The sequence below is a fragment of the Cavia porcellus genome, unplaced genomic scaffold, assembly GCF_034190915.1.
Source record: "Cavia porcellus strain 051 isolate PalLab524CR breed Dunkin Hartley unplaced genomic scaffold, mCavPor4.1 scaffold_3, whole genome shotgun sequence".
Classification (NCBI taxonomy): Eukaryota; Metazoa; Chordata; class Mammalia; order Rodentia; family Caviidae; genus Cavia; species Cavia porcellus.
Genome location: NW_026947486.1, coordinates 12321068 through 12335557, shown reverse-complemented (window position 1 = coordinate 12335557; position 14490 = coordinate 12321068). Strand labels below are relative to the sequence as shown.

The following is a 14490-nucleotide window of genomic DNA, read 5'->3' as shown; positions in this document are numbered from 1 at the left end:
AGGAACTAGAGATAAGTGTAAAAATGAGTAATAAAACTCCTAAGTTTTCATAAAATCAGGAGGCAGAACATTCTTGAAGAAATTCTGCAGGCATCTATCTGATTGATGTTGTCTGGCTCAGCCTCGCCCTCCAGTACACTTGTTAAAAACCTTCGCATGGTTATGACTTCTCTGTACAAACCCCACAGCTACTTTATACTCTTCTCCCCTGCAGGGCCTTCCCAACTGCTTTCAGACATAGCAGCATTTTTCCTATGCCTCTGATATCTTCCTCTGCAATGAAAACAGTATGCAGCTCACACTGCGGCCCCTCAAACCCCTTTTCCAAGTATTGTGCTCCACATAGTCCTCTCACATCTGACTTCTCATTTGAATCTTACCACTACCCTTTGAAGCCAATTAAGAGACTTTCAGTACTATAACACCTAGCTTTGTCCCCATTTCATTGTCTGTAAAGATGCTAATTGAAGAAGTGAACAGTCAGCCTACAAAAGGCAAAGGGAAAAGCAGGGCCAGCACCAATTTTTCTGGCTCCATATCTCATGTGCTTTTAAAGACCCTCCCCCCCCCAATAACATTCATCAGAGTGCTTACGCTACAGCTACAGGGGAAACAGACAAATAACATCTTTGACCCTGTCATTCCTGTTCTACTGTTAGGCTTTTCACATAGGCTCAATTCCAAAGCCATGGTGTGGCATGGTGGAAAAACTGCTAATTTTGGAGTCACACAGATCAGTTTAGTTGCCCACTACTATATAGCTATATGATTTTGAACATACTTCTAAACCTCAATTTCCTTATCCAAAATGTTCCCACTTGGTGGGGCGGTCAGCATATTAAGTGACAGTGACTACATTAAGGATTTGCCCCACTGAGAGACATGATATATTATAATTTATTGTTAGATATTTAACTCCTAGATGCTGACTTTGACCCAGACTTCTCCACAGAACTTGATCCAGCCCAGAATGTTCTTAACCTATTCTAACTGAGTCTGATGGCTTTTTCTTAGGTTTCAACTTTCTCCTACTATATATAACTTAATTTTCTCTATTCCCTTGACTTTCTTAGTACTATAGTATTAATTCCTTCTTTTCTGACATTTTCTCTTTTTTATCTAATTTACAACTGTATTTTTCTTATTCTACCCTTAAAAGTAAACCTTCTAAGGTTCTATCTGCATCAATTACTCTTATTGACAAGATTAGTTGAATTAATAAATCAGGAAGCAAACTGTGTTATCTACTTTGCCTTGTGCAATGCATTATTAGTCTTGGTTCTTCCTTACATATCTCCCTTCTACTTTCAAATATAGAAATATCACATTAGACTTTATTCATCAGCAGATAGATAAAACTCCAGCACTTTAGCACTGAAAGGCCTTCATTATCTTATTCCATGTAAACATGGCAAGTGATCCCCTTGCCCAAACTGTCTTATGTGATGATGGTGATAATATTCCTTTTATTTTTCAAATAGAATTGTAGAGCTGACAGAGCAGTTTAAGCTATATTATCTGATTACTTCTTCATAATAATACCATGAGGTGGATAGAATTCTGAATTATCCAACTCATTTTACAGATACTGTAAAGTTCAGAGCTGTGGGTATAGCTCAGCAATACATCAATTGTCTAGCATGTCCAAGGTCCTGAGTTTCATTTCCAGCAGCCCCTGCCCCCAGGTAATCTGACTTTGACTGTAAAAAGAGTACCTTTTCCTTTTAAACCATTCTATTTTTTGCTTCCTATTCTGTATAATTTACTTGATATATCTGGAAATGCAGGATTTTTGTCTCAAGAATATACAATACGTTCTTATCTGACAGGAAAAGTTAAAAACAAGTAAGATTCATGACAGTACATTGAATTACTAATTAACAGATCAAAAAGAGTTATAAATTTGGAGGCTGAAACTTGATTATAAGAGTTTGAGTATTTTACTTCAGGGCAAAGTTTTTAATAAAACGTGTAAAAAAATTTTATTTAAAGGAAAGAAGCAATACAGAAAAAGGGTAGAAATAGTACAGAATTTCCGAAAAAAATTAACACAAAGAAATTACTAGTTGATAAATTACATATTGTCATCTTAGGAATAGTTTTTCAAAGCCACAAAATTAAAGCATAAAAAGTGGACAATTAAACAATGAGAGTGAAAACCATTCTGTTCAGTGATCCAACAAAAACTTAGTAATAAAGTTATCTGTTTTACACACTTAAAATACATGCAGTTATATCCTTTAGAGTACTTCCCTTCCTTTTTTACAATAGATATTACAAAAAATGTGTAAAATTTTTGTGCCAATAAGAGGTGACTCGTTTATAGATGTAAGCTGCCAAAAATATCAAAGTTATATTGTCAAAGATTTCAAAGGGTAGGAAGTTAAGCTTAGTTTAAATGGGGGATTTCATCTCTTTAGTTAGAGAAGTCTTCATGTTACCATAGATCACATCCATTCATTCATCATTCACTCTAATTGTCTTTTGTTCCTACCTAATGAAGTATGTTATATGTTTGTTTTGCAGATCTAAAGCGGGAAGCCAGTATCTGTCATATGCTGAAACATCCACACATTGTAGAGTTATTGGAGACATATAGCTCAGATGGAATGCTTTACATGGTTTTTGAATTGTGAGTGTGTACTTCATTTCTTAAGGAGTAAAGCTTTAAGCAATGTTGGTATTAGATAATGCTAACACTTTTAACATTTAACAAGAGTTTTGAACTTACCTGTTTAGAAAGACTTTAAGTCACAAGAAGAAATATTATCTTAAGGTACACAATAATAATGAAGCAAAAGGTGAGCATACTCAATTACCTTCTGAGAAGAGGCTGCAAAAAGATTTTTGAGGGATAGGAAGCCCCAAGATATGCAATTCTGACCAGAGGAGTCTAGTGAATAGGAGTGCAGTGAGAGCAGAGGCATCTACATAGCAAGACTGACAACAGCAATAACCGTGTAACTTCCCCTGTTGATACGATCACTGTGTTGCACATGAGGAAAATTCTCTAGCTAACAGTGTAGCTTCATTTCAGCAAGCCGCTTGACATATTTTTCACAGAAATTTTATAAGATAAATATGAGATAAGGATAGTACAACTAAGTAGTCCATAGTCAGTAGGATGTTTGTATAAAGTTTTATGGGCAGCATCCTACAAGTTTTCTTTTTATTTGATTCTATTCTGCTCAAAATTATTCAGTGACTTTGATTAGGAAGAAAAAATAGGGTATATATTTGCTAGATATTCAAAAGTTAACAGGACTGAAAAGCATATTCATTATCTGTTGCTTCTTAATAAATTATCCCAAAACTTAGTGGCTTAAATAATGCAAATATATTGTATCACTCTGTGCATCAGGAATATGGGCTCAGCTCAGCCCAGTCCTCTGGCAATGGGAGTCTCAAAAGGTGGTAAGCAAGGTAGTGGCCAGGGCAAGTCATTTTAAGGAAGTGGAGTAGATCTGCTTTCAAGATTACTCACATGGTTGGGGGCAGTGTTCAGTTCCTCTCAGGCTATTGGACTGAGGGCTTCAGTTCCTTAAGATCTGTTGCCCTGAGACGTCCTTTGGTTTCTTGTTACTTGGGCCTCTCCATAGAACAGTAGAGCAGTACAGCCACTGGCTTCATGGGGATAGGGGATGTCACACTTTTATAACCTAATCTGTGAAACTGCACACCATCCCTTTGATCATATTCTGTTATAAATGAATAGTAGACCCAGCCCACACATCAGGGCCTGAATATCAGAGGTGGAGGTCTCTAGCAGGCATTTTACAACCTCCACACATGGTTAGCTAATTGGCTATCAATATCACAATTCAAAAATAGCTTACAAGTTCATAGTCAAGGAGCTAAAACAAAGATGAAATTTAAGACCAGTTAATATAGACCCTTCATTTCAATATGTACATGCAAGATCAGTGTAAAAAAAGATGTAACTGTCTTAGTCATTTACAGCAGCTTGTGAGCCTTAAGTGGAATATTAGGCTACATTAATTAGAAATATTTCATACTGTATTCAGAACAAAACCAGACTTCCACCACACTGTGTCTGCTTCTCATCTCTGGAGTGTTCATGGTAAACTGAACAGCAGAATAACCAGAATGAAAAAGCCTGAAAATTGTGTCACAGAGTCACAGCCTTCAAAGTCTTTGATAGGAAACCTGCTAAATTTTTTTTAAACTTAGATGCCTGTCTCATATCTTTTTAAGTTAATATATAAAAACTTTTATTGTTAGAATATCATTTTCAGTGTATTGAATATTCTCTTAAATATATTTTGTTCACAACTACAGAGCTGCACATTTATCTTATTCACTTGGTGAGAAATGTCTCTTATGTGACCTATATGGCAGAGTAGTCTTCATTGTCACTTAACCAAGTCAGAATCCCTTTGTGTCAGGAAAACGTCTCACTTCATTTTTCAAATAAAATTAAAGTCATAATAGGCATCCCGGTGAAACTCTTCACTATTGAATTCAAATTCTAAAATACATCAGGCTTTTCCATGAACATGTTGTCTGTATGAAATAAGGTGACACCTCTTTCTTTCTTAAAGTCTCTTTGCTTTGCTCCCAGAGATGTTTTCCTCCCTTAGGGGCTGTGCATTCCCTAGCTGACTCTTGAAGCATTTCAGGATAGGAGAGCAATTCAGTTGGCTGATTGGAGATGTGAAAGGAAAAACAGCAGACCACAGAATTGTTTTCAGATAGACCACATTATGGCAAATGAATATATGGAAAATCATTGCCTTAAAATGTATCCCCTGGAAAGACTTGAATACTCCAGACATATATGAACTTCTAATTGAAGACACCTGGCTCAGAAAAGTTCTTGAAGAACCTATAAGTTTTACTATTCATTAATGTATTGGTTTCCTTATTCTTCTGAGAGTCCCCAGAGCAGAATGCCAAAGGTAAAAAATAATCAATGTCTTCAGTTATTTGAAAGCTTATGACATATGAAATTATATGCTCATTCAGTGTAGCATTGCAGGCCATAATTAGAATCAACAAGTGGCAGGTTTCACCCTTAAGTAAGGAAAGACTCTCATGGTAAGACTTACTCCATGAATAAACCAAGCTATCACACAGACTGCAGTTTCTCACTGAAGAGGCTTTGCATAGAACTGGAACATCCAAGTGGGCAGAAGATAAAGTTTAGCTTTGGGACTAGAGACAACTTCTGATGTCTCTCCCAATTTAAGGTAGTATAATTCTTTCAAAATGACTTTTCTGGTTTAGTTTTTATTTTCTATTCAATAAATCTGTTTCTGTTCATATTTTTATTCTCAAAACTAAAAGAAGATTTAATAATATACTATGAAGTAATGAGAACAGAAAGCAGAATTTTTAAATTCACCAAAATTATGCCAGATTTGCTATTTGTTCTAAAGAACCCCAAATGAAAGTATAGTAAAGACAAGATGTTTTTTGGTGTCATAAATTCTAGGTTTTAGTACTTCAATGTTGAGGCCATCTATACAGTACTTTTTATAGCTAGCTTTGTATGATCCAATTGATTAAAATAATTCAACAGCCATATATTGAAATAACATCCCCTGATAAATATAATCATATTGTATTGCAAACATGTACTAATAAAAATAAGAAATGAGACCTCAGTACAGTTGGATATGTAAATACCAATGACCTAACTCTAATGTTAACCCAGTTCCCTAGAAGCCAGGCATGGTGGTACAGTCCTGTAATCCCAGCACTCTGGGAGTCTAAGGCAGGACAAGTTCAAGCCTAGCCCATATAACTCAACATCTCTTGGCAAGACCATGTCTCAAAATGAAAACTCAAGAGGTCTAGTGATATAGCTCAGTGAAAAAGCTCTGGGTTCAAACCCCAGCACGGCAAAATAATAATAATAATACTCACTGGAACATGACTTATATTCAGTTTTTAGCCATAGATTTTGTAAAATTTTTAATGAAAAGAGAATAGAATATGAATGCCAGTATACTAGGCACTTGAGCTTCAACAGTTATCAAAACATTTAACATTCGTATTTAAACTGTTCTTTGCTCTTGCCCTTCCTAGAGATTTCTAAAGCAATATCATTTCACATATAAATACACCTGTTTGTATTTCTAACAGATAAGGACCTAAAAATGACCATAATACTGTTATGCCTAACAAAATCAACAGCTTCTTAATATTGTGTCATACTCAGTTGATGTTCAGTTTTCCCTTATTGAACATGAATTTTAAGTGACATATTTCTAAATTTAGAACTGTTATTAACACTAGGGGTCTGGAAGTAGGTTTTATAAATTCATATTTAAAATAACATTGCTTTCTCAAAAGGGCCAGAAACAAAATCAAAATGTGAAAATTCTTTTGTGTTGTTGTTTTATAAACTCACCTCAATAATTGTCCTTTCCCAGTTTTTTGCATCCTTGATCTCTTACTCCCAAACCAACAATACCAAAACCTCAGTTACCACAAGATTAATCATGTGGATCAAAGAGCAAGGCCAATACACTTGTGTGTGACTCCACCTACTGGCTAAGTGAGAGATTGCGTCTGTATGTAGCTGCATCATAGACTAAATTACACCAGTTATTAGTTCCATGTTCCTGGCAATAGATGTGTTCCCTTGGTATGCAAGGACTCATCACTCAGTTTATGAGTTATGTGGATCCTTTTCACAGTTTTCTAACATGACACCAATACAGAGTAGACAAGGAAAGGGAAAACAGATGAAATCAGGCCAGTTAACATTGCAATTTGTGTTGGCTACTTAGAAACATTTTTATCATTTACCAGAAGAAAAGGCTAGATAAAACAAAATATTTAGATTATCAGAATGTTTCTTAATGTGGTGTACAAATCTACCTTTGCCACAAACTATGTAACCAACATTGTTTTCCTCTTCCTAAAGTTATCAAATTGTATGGCTCAGTCATGTTGCTTATCACTTTACTTGAAACTAGTGAATATCCACTTAATTATAGTTTAGAAGTCTAAAGCATTCTTAAGAAACTCACAAAACCAGACATTTAGAACTGCAAAAGATAAGAGCAATAAATGTCAGAAGATGAGAGCAATAGAAGTCAAAACTTAAGACTAGAAAAGCCTATGTAGAACTTGTTAGACAAGTGACCATCCCCCGCCCCATTCAGTTCAACAGATGTGGGTTCATATAGGGCAAGTCATTGATTGACCTTTAAAGGAGGCCTCATGCTACTTGCAGGCATTTCCAACCTGCCCTTTGTCATTTTCCTGCTTTGCTTTGCTTTTTTTGAAGTGAAGAGGAATTATCTTGGACCACATTTAAAATATAAAACATGGTTAGTGTATACAAATAACAAAACCCCTCTTTTTGTTTTATTTTAAAGAGATTAAGACAAAACAGGACATAACAAAGCAGATCAGAACAGAACAATGTAAGCAACACAGTATTTCACCACAAGACAACCTGTAATTAACAGTAACTACCATAATGTCTCTTTGAAATAGTTGAGCATAACTTCACATACAGTAGTATCAAACATAAGAAAATAGTATAAAACCATTCAAGAGAATGAAAGTATTACAGGGCATTCAGAACCAAATAACAGAGAATGAACAATGGCTACTATATTATCTCATTTTCCATAGAAAATTTGTTTATACTATCACATATAATAAAATCCAATAAGATACAAAGTGATAGAACCAATGGAAACAGAAGAACAAAAGCATGGTAGGACTTCAGAGTAAGATGATAGTAAATCAGCACTGGCTATTATAATATTTTGTTTTCTTCAAAATAGCTGTTGATACCATCACAGATAATAAAGTCAAACAAATCATGATAAAATCATCCCAATTAATGAATGCAAACATTATAATACTTCATAGCAATGTAATAGGGAATCATGATTACCATAAACCTTTATGTACTCTAACCATTTCTTACACTAGGGAGACTATACAGTATTTATACATGTGAGTTTGATTTATTTTGCTTATGAGTATGGTTTCAAGTTGCATCCATTTATTTATAAATATTTCAGTGTGATCATTCTTTATAGCTGAGTAGTACTCCATTGTATAAAAATACCACCACTTTTGTATCCATTCCTCAAGTTGATAGACACTTGGGTTGTTTCCAAGATCTGGCTATTACAAATTGTGCTGCTATAAACATGGGTGCACATATATCACTGTGGTATGATGTTTTCAATTCTGGGAATATGCCTAGAAGTAGAATATCTAGATCAAATGGGACTTCCAATCCCAGCTTTTTGAGGAATCTCCAGACTGATCTCCGCAGTGACAAAACCCCTTTTTTATATTTTTTATTATAATTTTTAAAGATGGCTAAAATAAAGGAGGGCACACAGATTGGACATGACTGATAGAGATTGCTTTGTCATTTCCCCAACATACATAGTAGTTTGTTAGACATCTATATGTATTTTCATTACATCCATTGCTCTGGGACTATACTTAAAACTGAACCTGTCTGCAGCACATTTTTTGAAACATTATAAAATACAAGTTCAATTTTGAAGACAAGATTGAGTTATATTACCTCAGAATAAATGTTTATTTCTAAGTAACACATTCAGCTTCTCTTTGGCAATGTCTGGTACTTGAGTTAAGCTGTAAATCCTAAATTGGCTGACTAAGGAATTTTAATTACCTTATTATAGAATGATTATATATACCACAGGGAAAGTTTTACAGTAATTAAATATGTATTTAAGACACATAACATGAAAATAATAGTTTGTATCATTTAAAATAATAGCAACTTGTGTTTTTAAAGCTCACAAAGGAGATGATTGAGATTATATTTTACTTTTGTTTAATTTTTTGTCTGATATTTATGCTTGAGGGAATGAATATTTGTAGGATTCACTTATAGTGATGAAGTGGAATTGATTATTACCAGCAAACTTACCACTTAGGGAAAAATATTTTTGATTTCATATCAAGCAATAAAAATCTGGACTGTGACATTTTAATTTATTTGGAGATGTGCAGATATTTTTATAACTAGCCTTCTCATCAATTTGGATTTTTCTTCTTTTCACTTGTGATAACACAAATTATTATTCAGCAAACTAAGTATTCCTCTGGATACATTACATCAAAATGTTTAGTTGATTGTAGTTTTAAGAACTATGTGTCACGGGTTCCCAAGACTACCCTAAGTTTGATGATTCACTAAGAGGACTCAAAGAACTCAGTACATACTCAAATTCACAGCCATGATTTATTACAGATGAAAGATACAAAGCAAAATCAGCAAAGAAAAGATGCATGGATAGTAGTCTAGGAGAAAACAGTACAAGCTTCCAAGCATCCTTTCCCAGCCATGAGTTGAGACAAGACATAAAACGTTACCAACCAGAAAAACTTGTTAGGAATTCAGTGCTCAGAATTTTTACTGGGAGCTGATTGCATCGACACCCTATGCCTGACACATACCAAATTCCAAACATTCAGAGACAAAACAGATGTTCAGCATAAATCATATTGTTTGCACAAGTAATTTAGACACAGTGAGCTGCTCTTCAGTTGAGTAGGCAGGAATGTCCTGAAATTCATGTTCCCAGATACTGTGACAATCAAAAGCCAACCTTGGAAGCAGATCTTTCATACCGTTCACAGATAGTAGTTTAGGCTTGCTGTGTTGATTCTTCTGTACAAACTAGAGCAGAGATAAATAGATGATAGATTTTCAGTTGATAAACTCCTAGCTATGCAAACCAAATATAACTGCCTATGAAGATAATTACAAGATTCAGATTTTCATTTTTAACTTTTAAATGTAATTAAGATATTATTAATTTAGGTGCCCAACTTTTTAATATGAAAATTTCATGAATTTTCTATTATTTCAAAGGAATATAGCTTCTTTAAAATGAAAATATAAAGTAGTCTTCAATATATACAACCTTTATGATATACCTACAAAATTTTTGTTTGTTTTTTGGAGACAGGACACACTATGTAGTTAGTGCTGGTCTTAAGTACACCATGTAGTACAGATGGCCCTCAAACTCATGGTGATGCTCATGCCTCAGCCTCTTGATTTCTGAGATTGCAGACAAGCATCACCATGCCCACTCTACCTTATAAAAATGTAGATATTATGGAAAATTGTAATGATAAAAATAATTCACAGATATGAATTATTATGATAAATATTCACAGAAGTGACTCAATGAGTATTTTTAACATTCTCAATTTATAATTGTTACCATAATTATATTATTTGAGATCATATTATTTATGCAGTTTTGTTTTCTGATTTCTTTCACTGAATAATTTTAAATATTGTATTATAACTTTGAATATTTGTGGATCTAGTATTTAATAACTATAATAAGATGTCTGCATGCATGTGCCATGTTTAGTAATTTACATTTATGTCATTGTTTTTCTATATTAGAAATAATGTTATAGTTAATATTATTGTACCTAATTACTTTGTTTTTTCAAAATACATTTCTGGAAGTAGAATTACTGGATTAAAATATGTGTACATGCATATAGTTTTAACCTTTTTAATACAGTATATTGCATTTAGAAAAATACACCTAAAGCTTCAGGAATCATTGCAAAATTAACAAGCATATCACTACAACCCAAGTCAAGAAATTAAAACACTGCCAACACTCCTCCTTTCTGATTACAGCCTCTTTCTCAGTCAAAAATAACTTTAATCTAGACTTTACTTCTGTGCTTTTATTTGCTTTTCTTTATTATTTTAAAGAGGATAAAACCAAGAAAAATTAAAACAGAATAAAACCAAACCAGTGTAAGTGGTACAGGACTTCAAAATAATATAGAATCAATAATAGCTACCACAATTCTTCTTGTTTACTTCAAAACAGCTGCGTTTATATCTATACCATCCAAATAAGCATCTCTCCATAATATAATACAGAATTGTCTGTTTTTAAAATATTTAAATGGTATCATACAATATATATTCTTTTTTGGACTATGACATTCATCCAGGTTGCTTTACACAGCTATTCCTTTTATTGTGATGCAGTAATGAATAAACTTTCAATGTTCATTTTAACATTAGTAGGCATTTGGGTGGCTTCTAGATTCAGATCTTTGGACAATGCTATTGTAAACAGTTTTGTACATGTATGCCTGTGCACCTAAGTACACACTTATATACTCATAGGTATTTTTAAATATACAAAACTTCAGTTTTCCTAGAAAATAACAAGCTATTTTCTAAAGTAAAAGTGTAAACTAACCATCTATCAGTGGCATATGACTCTCTAAGGTGATCTAAGTCCCAGTTTTCATAGGACTGCCCTTGTTTAAATGTGTTATTGGTTCTCATTAGTAGGAGCTTTGTTTTATTGCTAGTTACCTGTGCCACACATCCTTCCTAATACTTGGCTTTGCTAGTATTTTTAACTTTTGTTGGTTGGTGGACATTAGAATTTCATAGTGCATTTTCCTGATTATTTTTCCCTAATTGCAACTTGTGTCCTATCTCTTCATTCTTCTAATAATATTTTTGGTCAGAAGAAATTATTAACTTTAATATAATCTAATTTATCGATCTTTTCTCTTTTGGTGTCCTGTTTAAGAGCTATTTACCAACCTAAAGATCATGAAGATTTACTTCCATATTTTATCATTCATCTGACATAGATTTGAGGTATTCTGTAAGCTGGCAGACCAATTTCATTTCATTCCCTATGGATATGCAATTGTCCTGGCACAATTGCTGATAAAACTGCTCCACAATACCACTTTCACAGTAAACCAAGCATCCATATATGTATGCCCATTTCCAACTCAGTTCTAGCCCATTTGCCTGGCATTGAGTCAAGAGCTGTTGTCTTGTTGGTTACAGCTTTATTAAGTTCTGGTAATTTGTAGAGCAAGTCTTGTACCTTATTGTTCAAGATTGTCTTGAGAGATGTATTTTTCTCTGCATGTTCTATGATTTATAATGAGGCTGTCAGTTTCCATCAAAAAAGTAATATTTTGATTTGAATAATTACATTAAATCTGTTTACCAAGTTGAGAAAAATTGATGTTTACAAAATTGACTCTTTCAACTCATGAATATAGTATATATCTTCCCATTTATTTAGCACTTGTACTTCTTTCAATAAATCTATACATTTCTCTTTAGAGGCTGAATACATCTATGTTAGATTTATTCTTAGATCTAGGTAATAATAGTGCCTATGTGGACTTGTGTTTTTTAGACTTATTAAGTATTTACTTTTATGGGGAGATCAATCTCTTTCATTTTTCTTCCTCCTTTCATCCTACCTTGTACTAACTTTGTATTGCTTCTGTTCATCAGGCTTCATTAATTCCAATAATTAACTTGTAGACTCATTTGGATTTTTTACAGATCTGGGTATGCTGAGGATTTGCTTTGTTCCTTTTCAGTTATTTTACATTATTTTTCTTTTTCTTGCTTTTACTGTAATGGATAAGGCATCTAGAACAACGTAGGTAGCAATTATCTTTGCTCATATCTGATCGTAGTTTGCTAAGCATAGCCAGATGATGAATCTTACCAAATGCTTCTCTTCTGCATACATTGAAATGATTATATAATAGTATCCTTTTATCTGTTAATGTACTGCATTACATTGATCCTTGGGTTGATCAACCTTGATAATGATGAATAATCTTTGTAATTCTTTTTTTATATATTGTTAGACTTATTTTAGGCCTTTTACATTTATGTTTATGGGAAGACTGTACTATAATTTTCTTGTACTCCCCATATCAGATTTTCATACCTAGACTACACTAACTTTATAAAATGAATTTGATGAGTACTGTTTTTGTTATTATTTGTTTGTTTTTCTCTTTTTATATAATTTGCACAACTCGCCTGTAAACCCATCTGGACCAGATTTTCTTATGAGAGAAGTCTTCATTTATGGCACAGGTCCTTAAATATGTGTAGGCAAATACAGATGTTCTATTCATAACTATGTTACTTTTAGTAAATTGTATTTTGCAAAGAATAAGTGCATCTTATCTAAATTTTAAGTGGTTTTGGCAGAAAATTCATAATATTTCTGCAGGTTCTGTAGTCATGTCTTCCTTTTCATTCTTGATAACTGGCAATTTGTACCTTTCCTCTTTCCATCTCAACCTTTCCAGACATGTACCAATTTTATTAGGCTTTTCAACAGCTTTCAGCTTTCTATATCCTTTTTATTTTGTGTAGTTTTTTTTTATTTCAGTTGTTTCTACCCATTGTTGTCTCTGTCTTTATTTTCAATTTAACTTCTGCATGTATTTTTTCCTTTTAATTTCAACCTTATTGTGCCCTTGGGTTTTAGATGTTTCTCTTTTTTATTAATTTTTTATTTTAAAAAGAAGTCAGAAAAGAAAAATAAAAATCAAAAGAGACAACAACAACAAACTCAAAGCAATAACAATATAGGCTTTCAAAACAAGGTGTTTCTTTTTTAAAGACATATAGTTTTTGCCCCAGGTTCTTAGTATTTGTCTTTCACTTGCAGCATTCAGTCCACTTATAATTAATTACACATTTACATGTTTTGATTTGCACCTGTGGTCTTCTTACATGCTCTTTCTTTGTGCCATCCATTGCATGTTTCTTTTCCTGTCTTTATTTGATTTCCTTGAATCAATTGGAGATTTTTATCATAACATCTTTTTCTATTAAATTGGAGGGTTAAGTACTCTTTTTTGTTATCTTAGTCTGTAACCTAGAAATTGCAATATGCCTTACTCATCGGACATTCTAGTATTGATGACATTATTGTCCTGAGCAGTATAAGCACTATAGAATATACCTATCCTATCTAATTCCTCCCTTGACTTATAGGCTATGTTTTTTATGAATTTAAATAACATTTGTGTGCATGGAAGTATAAGTTACATGTATTTACATCATTCTTAATTATTTTATTATTCTTACTCATTTAGGTTATACACACCCTATTTTTAGTCTTTTAGCATCTCTAAAGCTTTATATTGGTTCACTTTCTTTGTGTCAGTTTTCTGGGTACAACCCTTCTTTTTTATTAGTTACATAATTTCCTTGTACCTCCTTCGATCTTAGGATATTTGCTGGGTAGAGAATTTTACATTGGCATATTCTTTCATTAGATGTCATTCTGCTGTCTTCTAGCTTCCCATTGATGTTGAGACTTCAGCTGGCCATCTGTCAGGTCTAATGGTAATCTGTGTTTATGTCTTAAGATGATTAATTTTCCTCATCTTTTGTTTTCTGTAGTCTTCTCTGTGATGGGTCTTATAAGAATGTATGTACATGTATTTTAATCTTGCCTTAGGTTGTTTACATTTCTTGAATCTATGTATTGATATTTATGTTTATAAAAAATTCTCAGTCGTTATCTTTTCAAATATTTCCTCTGCCCCTTTCTTTCATTACTTTTATGACCCAATTAAAAATAGTAAGAGGTGTATCTTGTGGTATTCTCTAAGTCTCGTATGTACTTCCGTATATTTTGCATTTTTTTTCTTTTCTTCATGCTTCAT

At 33.2% G+C, this 14490-nt stretch overlaps 1 protein-coding gene across 14 annotated transcripts in view; it reads left to right on the top strand.

The window, feature by feature from the left end:
- The window catches only part of Cask (calcium/calmodulin dependent serine protein kinase), a 379314-nt gene that overhangs the window by 161635 nt on the left and 203189 nt on the right, over nucleotides 1–14490 (top strand). For 13 of the 14 annotated variants that reach the window (XM_013151957.3, XM_003469430.5, XM_013151955.3 and 10 more), the window contains exon 3: nucleotides 2527–2632. The exons of the other annotated variant lie outside the window; for it this stretch is intronic. In XM_013151957.3, coding sequence (XP_013007411.1) covers nucleotides 2527–2632 — 106 coding nt within the window. The remainder of the gene's footprint in view (nucleotides 1–2526; nucleotides 2633–14490) is intronic. 14 annotated transcript variants of the gene reach the window in all.